The sequence below is a fragment of the Berghia stephanieae genome, chromosome 6 (genome assembly GCF_034508935.2).
Source record: "Berghia stephanieae isolate SIO BIC M18660-M18661 chromosome 6, UCSD_Bste_1.3, whole genome shotgun sequence".
In the NCBI taxonomy this organism is placed as follows: Eukaryota; Metazoa; Mollusca; class Gastropoda; order Nudibranchia; family Aeolidiidae; genus Berghia; species Berghia stephanieae.
The window spans coordinates 67,671,763-67,679,754 of record NC_088365.1 but is presented as its reverse complement, the minus strand read 5'-3'; the positions used below and the strand labels follow the sequence as shown (position 1 = coordinate 67,679,754).

The window sequence follows — 7,992 nt, the reverse complement described above, 5'->3', positions numbered from 1 at the left end:
CAGCCATCGTTAACATATAGCCTGACACTAGAACCACAGCCATCGTTAACACATAGCCTGACACTAGAACCACAGCCATCGTTAATATATAGCCTGACACTAGAACCACAGCCATCGTTAATATATCGCATAACACTATAATCCTCTAAGACTTATAGTTTGATGCCAATTTTTAGGTTTTTGCATCGTCTAGTGAGATAGTAGAGCTCAGGGAAACAAATGATTCCATTGGTTGATCTATTGAATACAACTCACATTTTGTTTTCTTTTGTGGCCAATGACTTGTCTTTTGACGTCAATTTTTTGGTCAGTGTCAGGCTGTAAGTTAACGATGGCTACGGTTCTACTGCCAGGCTATAAGTCATCATAGCTTGTCGCTCCAACACCGAACCTAAGCCACACCATCTGTGGAGCAGACTCTCAGGTCATGGTCAGTGCAGTTGGGCCAATCCTGGCATTCTCTAAGGATGTGCTCCATCGTCTGCTCTGGGCATCCACATATACACAATCTAGTCTCAGCCATCCCCCACTTTTTCATGCTTCCAGCTATAAGTTAACGATGACTACGAACGTAGTCGTTAACTTGCTAATGACGTCAAAAGACAAGTCCTAGTGTCGGACTAAAAGATAACGAGGTTTAAGACCAATCGCTATAATATTATGGGGAATCCATCACAAAATCAATGACCTCCCCATTCACGTCTCATACTTTAAAAAAAACCCCGTCTTGTGATACTCACCCTGTCTGTGGTCAAAACAAACACCCAGTAATACCGCTATCTGGTAACAAAACACACATTCAAAATTCTAGCCAGAAAAATAGTTTATTAATTATTGTGTAAAAATGATCATCATTTTGTTGAAAACTCTCAAACCTGCGACTTCCATGAAGACTGTCCGTGAAGTCCCAAGGTTGACAGCTTTATCACATGATGAAGGTCATTTTAATATAATATTATATCGATATTTGAAGGACGAGTTTTCTGGCCAAATTTTTAAATACATGTTTTTTGAAAAAGAGTACGGTAGAGTGGCCAATCTGTGGCCTTAATCTGTCTGGCCGTGGTTAGTGTGTGTGTGTGTGTGTGTGTGTGTGCGTGTGTGTGTGTTTGTGTGTGTGTGATTAAATGAATCAGAGTTACCGCCCCTCCATCACAAACCAGAAACAAACATGCATCACCGATCAAAGCCTATTCGTGCCATGATAAAAATCAGAACGAAATATAAAAATTGTATATAAAGCTATTTTTGCCAAGTATTCTTTATGCGGCTATGTGGTCTTGTGGCAAAACACTTCGGTCAGGACGGTCTTGGGTTCGATTCCCGCTATGAGTGTCGCATAGTAGAGTCCTTGGAAAAGGCTCTTCTTAACTCCCATTTGTTCATCTGAGTACCCGGAACTGTCCGTTAACAGCTTTTATCGAAAGGAATAATATAGCGTGGCTCAGCGGTACGGTCTTTGCTTCCTACCCGAAAGGTACCGAGTTCGATCACTCGCCGCTGCGCTCAGTGGACTTGAGCAAGTCACCTCTCGCCCTAGCTCAATTTGCGGCGCTGTACTGCGGCTGACGCCCGGGTTATTCCAGTCTTCCCTTGGAATAGACTCTAAAGAAAAATTTCCCCTATGGAATGAATAAAGGGAATTTTTAAAAATCTCTGTCGGAATAAAAATGTAATATCGTCTAACAGTCGTCATGTCTCGTCATACATGTTAAGTGTTGCTGTTGGCTTGCGACCCCTTGTAAAACGCTGTGAGCTCGTTTGATATTATCGCGCAATTATAAATGCTCAATAATTTACCATGCTCACGAAAATAAAGAAATGTCGGGATCAGAATTTACTAAGTTTACTATCACCCACCCACTTATTAACAACGCTTAACATTGCTTGACTTATTTATGCCACATAACGAGACAGCATCTGACCGCTCAGCCACCGAAACACGCGTATCTATTCCTGTATTACCCAGACTATAAAAGTTCATGGTTACACAGTTTTGTGTGTTGGTCCATTATACTTCCGGATGGGAATGTTGCGAGCTTCTTAGCAAAGCACATACTATCTGTAAACGTTCAATATGATACATCATTTTGTGTGTTGGTCCGTTATATAATGCTTGCGTATTGTTGTGAACTTTTTGGCTAAAAGCATAGCATCAATATGAATATTCATGAGTCGATTGAAATCATCATGTGTGAAATTGACTTGCGATGTTTTATTAGAACAATTTCTTTTCATCTCCGAAAATCTCGGACACATTGTCGTTGTTCGATGACAGACCTCAAAAGAACGGCGACTCTTTGAATTAGGGGCAATTTGACACAGCACAGCCAGGGGAGATAACTTAAAAGACCGTGAAATTTTCCGACATATATTTAAATATTTTATATAAAAAGGTCTGTTATGTATTGATATTTGTTTATCTAACGATTTTGGAGTCTGGCTTTGTTAATCTAGCGTTGTGGCAATTATTGTTCACTGAACTGGAAGGTCTCTCGTTCGAGTCGTCTCCGTCTGGTCCCTGATTGAAAATTCTGCTCTGGTGGCGCAAGTTGAGTCCTTGGAGAAGACTTTTTGACTCACATTCTTTCACGGCACTGCCGACTGTTTTATATATTTTATTTTGTATGTTTTCTGTTTGTCTGTTTTTGTTTTATTTTGTTTGTTTTCCCTTTTTTTAAGGACAATAGCCGGACATTGAAATCCAAAACGACTGGCAGTTTGACGTCATTATTTGGTCAGTATCACCGTAGCCATCGTTATGTTATAGTCTGATACTGAAATCCAAAAGGACTGGCAGTTTGACGTCATTATTTGATTTTTTTTGCACCGCTTAGTGATTTGTCTGTAGTAGAGCTCATGGAAACAAGTTATTTCATTGGTTGAACTATTGAATACAACTCACGATTTGTTTTCTTTTGTGGTCAAAGACTGGCATTTTGACGTCATTTTTTGGTCAGTATCAGGCCATAACTTTACGAAGGCCACGATCTTACCCGTTTCCCTTGGGTTTTAAATCCAACCACATCTTAGAGTTGAACTTTTATATAGAGCAATATCCACTAAACGTGCTCAAAGCTCTTTACAAAGCGTCCCTCACCAACAGCAACATGTAACATAAAGAACGAAACATGACGTCTGTTAGGCGATAATATATTTTTGTTCCGACAGAGACAACGCTGTTAATTGCCAGGTACTCATTTTCAACATGAGTACGGTGAGAGAATGTGAGTAAAGAGTCTTTTTCAAGGACTCAACTATGCGCAAGCGAGGGTCGAAACCAGGACCTTCCGATCCGAATGCGAGTGTCATACCACAAGACCACATAGCAGCATGACTCCAGACGTACAGAAAAAAACAGATTAAAGAAAACATTTACCTTTAAAAATCACGCGGGCATCCATCCATCCATCCACCCCTCTCTCCCCCTCTCTCTCTCTCTCTCTCTCTCTCTCTCTCTCTCTCTCTCTTTCTCTCTCTCCCTCTCTCTCTCTCTCTCTCTCTCTCTCTCTCAAACACACACACATACACATACACACACACACATACACACAAATACATACACATACGCACTGAAATGTTTTGAACACAAAAACAAGCAAAGACTTAATAATACTATTTTTAAAATTGATAAACTTTATGAATTTTAAGTTTTTTTCTTCTATTTATTCCTAGTCTACACCATTGAAGAGGGCGAGAGATCAAATAGAGTTCCTCACACCTCATTTCCGATGCATAAAAGACTCCACAAAACAAGGGGAGAGCAATCAGAAGAGGAGGAAATCGAATTGTATAACATAGTTATCTCCCTTACAGAATCCGTTTGGTTTTGTGTTGATAGCGTTGAATTACTATGATAATTATATCATTTATTTTATTCTCAGCCCAGGTTGTCTGGAAAAGGGGGGGGGGGGGGGGGGGGGACTTCATGTCATGTCATCGTATATATAATAGTTAATCATGACTTTTTAAGTCGGTTATGTCATATTCAATAAATTCTCACTGTATCTATCTATCTATTTATCTATCTATCTCTCTATCTATCTATCTGTCTATCTATCTATCCACCTACTTATCTATCTATATATATATATATCTCTCTCTATCTATCTATCTATCTATCTATCTATCCACCTACCTATCTATCTATATATATATCTCTCTATCTATCTATATGTATATATATATATATATATATATATATATATATATATATATATATATCTATCTATCTATCTTTCAACCTGTTTATCAATCTATTTCTTTATCCATCTATCTTTTTATCTATCTCTTTATTCACATTCTCTAACCGTACTCAGGTGTAAAATAAGTACCTGGTCGTTAACACCGTTGTCTATGTCGGTAAAATAATTGTGATACCGCCGAACAGGCGTCATGTCTCGTTTTACATGTTATGTGTTGGTTTTAGTTAGGGACCCTTTGTAAAGTGCTTTGAGCACATTTAGTGGATATTGCGCTATATAAAAGTTCTTTGTTTTTTGGTTCATTTTTTTGTTCACTTTAATGTATAGGGTTTGTGTCTCTGAAGGACGCACAGTCCATGGAAAAAGACTATTTACTCATATTCTCTCATCAGACCCAGGTGTAAAATGGTTGGCCGTTAACAGATTCGTATCTATCAAATAACAAATTGTAGTATCGCTTTACAGACATCATGTCTCGTTCTACATGTCACGTCTTGGCAACAGCAGCAGCTTTCTAATTGTTATACATTACAATATTGATACAATCAATGAAGGCGTCGAAATCGTTGCAGCACGAGCCAGCCCAGCCGGCAGCCGCATCACAATGTATGTTTAAACCAATGCTCTGCAGTTTCAGGTTCACAAGAATTCACACACAAAAAACAAAATATTCAACGATTTCAAAATTATTGCACACATTTTATTGGTGTGAAATTAGGTGTAAAAGACATCTGATTGGCAATTATAAATAATCTTTTGGTGTGTATGAATACAAATCCAAAGTTTTTAGTTTCGGGTCAATTTGTAATTCAAGCAAAAGGAGAAAGTTACAAATTATGGTGAATAGAAGTATTAATAACATGCAATTTGGTTACAAAATATCTAATAATCTTACTTGGAGTGGTCTAATAAAAGTATTCTTTCAATTCTTTGTAGTTATTAAACTTTTAAAATATTGTTATCGTGCAATAACACATGCTCGGAAGCTCGTTGTGTTATTGGGCACGATAAAAACAACTCGTTTAATAAATTATACAAAGAAAGGAAAGAATCGTATTTTCTATACATTACTTCTTTTCATTTAGTACTCGTACTGCTGTGGGTATAAAAGATTTTTTTGTATCTGTTAGTTCTAGTTTCAATGCCATGGAAACGTCTACAAGACGGTAACAACTTAAATACAAGATATGAAGTGAATAGAAAAGTGCCAGAAGACAACAGAGAATAAAAATTTTTTCGCGGCGGTGGTGGGGTTTGAACCTGCGACCTTATTGGTACGACAACTCCGCCTGGCAGGTGAGAGCGTGGCTCTACCGTGTGAGCTATCCACGAACACAAAAATATTCGTTTCAAACTCAAAGTCATTACTAGATCCCTCTCTCACCACTTTTGAGATCGCCGATTCGTTCGTACACCACCATCGCGAATAATTTTGACCAGCAGTTAAGCTTAATAGCCAAATTCTCAACACAAACATATAACATAGAAACGATTGAGACATTGAGTATGCTCCGGTGTATGGGGTGAATTTTAATTCAGAAAAGCGAGTGGAGCAGGCACTTATGTTGGTAACAACAAGATATGAAGTGAATAGAAAAGTGCCAGAAGACAACAGAGAATAAAAATTTTTTCGCGGCGGTGGTGGGGTTTGAACCTGCGACCTTATTGGTACGACAACTCCGCCTGGCAGGTGAGAGCGTGGCTCTACCGTGTGAGCTATCCACGAACACAAAAATATTCGTTTCAAACTCAAAGTCATTACTAGATCCCTCTCTCACCCACTTCTTGAGATCGCCGATTCGTTCGTACACCACCATCGCGAATAATTTTGACCAGCAGTTAAGCTTAATAGCCAATATTCTCAACACAAACATATAACATAGAAACGATTGAGACATTGAGTATGCTCCGGTGTATGGGGTGAATTTTAATTCAGAAAAGCGAGTGGAGCAGGCACTTATGTTGGTAACAACAAGATATGAAGTGAATAGAAAAGTGCCAGAAGACAACAGAGAATAAAAATTTTTTCGCGGCGGTGGTGGGGTTTGAACCTGCGACCTTATTGGTACGACAACTCCGCCTGGCAGGTGAGAGCGTGGCTCTACCGTGTGAGCTATCCACGAACACAAAAATATTCGTTTCAAACTCAAAGTCATTACTAGATCCCTCTCTCACCCACTTCTTGAGATCGCCGATTCGTTCGTACACCACCATCGCGAATAATTTTGACCAGCAGTTAAGCTTAATAGCCAATATTCTCAACACAAACATATAACATAGAAACGATTGAGACATTGAGTATGCTCCGGTGTATGGGGTGAATTTTAATTCAGAAAAGCGAGTGGAGCAGGCACTTATGTTGGTAACAACAAGATATGAAGTGAATAGAAAAGTGCCAGAAGACAACAGAGAATAAAATTTTTTTCGCGGCGGTGGTGGGGTTTGAACCTGCGACCTTATTGGTACGACAACTCCGCCTGGCAGGTGAGAGCGTGGCTCTACCGTGTGAGCTATCCACGAACACAAAAATATTCGTTTCAAACTCAAAGTCATTACTAGATCCCTCTCTCACCCACTTCTTGAGATCGCCGATTCGTTCGTACACCACCATCGCGAATAATTTTGACCAGCAGTTAAGCTTAATAGCCAATATTCTCAACACAAACATATAACATAGAAACGATTGAGACATTGAGTATGCTCCGGTGTATGGGGTGAATTTTAATTCAGAAAAGCGAGTGGAGCAGGCACTTATGTTGGTAACAACAAGATATGAAGTGAATAGAAAAGTGCCAGAAGACAACAGAGAATAAAAATTTTTTCGCGGCGGTGGTGGGGTTTGAACCTGCGACCTTATTGGTACGACAACTCCGCCTGGCAGGTGAGAGCGTGGCTCTACCGTGTGAGCTATCCACGAACACAAAAATATTCGTTTCAAACTCAAAGTCATTACTAGATCCCTCTCTCACCCACTTCTTGAGATCGCCGATTTTGACTTTGAGTTTGAAACGAATATTTTTGTGTTCGTGGATAGCTCACACGGTAGAGCCACGCTCTCACCTGCCAGGCGGAGTTGTCGTACCAATAAGGTCGCAGGTTCAAACCCCACCACCGCCGCGAAAAAATTTTTATTCTCTGTTGTCTTCTGGCACTTTTCTATTCACTTCATATCTTGTTGTTACCAACATAAGTGCCTGCTCCACTCGCTTTTCTGAATTAAAATTCACCCATACACCGGAGCATACTCAATGTCTCAATCGTTTCTATGTTATATGTTTGTGTTGAGAATATTGGCTATTAAGCTTAACTGCTGGTCAAAATTATTCGCGATGGTGGTGTACGAACGAATCGGCGATCTCAAGAAGTGGGTGAGAGAGGGATCTAGTAATGACTTTGAGTTTGAAACGAATATTTTTGTGTTCGTGGATAGCTCACACGGTAGAGCCACGCTCTCACCTGCCAGGCGGAGTTGTCGTACCAATAAGGTCGCAGGTTCAAACCCCACCACCGCCGCGAAAAAATTTTTATTCTCTGTTGTCTTCTGGCACTTTTCTATTCACTTCATATCTTGTTGTTACCAACATAAGTGCCTGCTCCACTCGCTTTTCTGAATTAAAATTCACCCATACACCGGAGCATACTCAATGTCTCAATCGTTTCTATGTTATATGTTTGTGTTGAGAATATTGGCTATTAAGCTTAACTGCTGGTCAAAATTATTCGCGATGGTGGTGTACGAACGAATCGGCGATCTCAAGAAGTGGGTGAGAGAGGGATCTAGTAATGA

At 39.6% G+C, this 7,992-nt stretch overlaps 1 protein-coding gene across 1 annotated transcript in view; it reads left to right on the top strand.

The window, feature by feature from the left end:
- The first annotated feature begins 844 nt into the window (after positions 1 to 844).
- LOC144975925 (uncharacterized) overlaps positions 845 to 7,992 on the top strand; it is a 59,904-nt gene continuing 52,756 nt past the window's right edge. Inside the window, exons 1-2 of the mRNA XM_078920112.1 lie at positions 845 to 938; positions 3,676 to 3,821. Of these exons, the coding sequence (XP_078776238.1) occupies positions 845 to 938; positions 3,676 to 3,821 (240 nt within the window). The remainder of the gene's footprint in view (positions 939 to 3,675; positions 3,822 to 7,992) is intronic.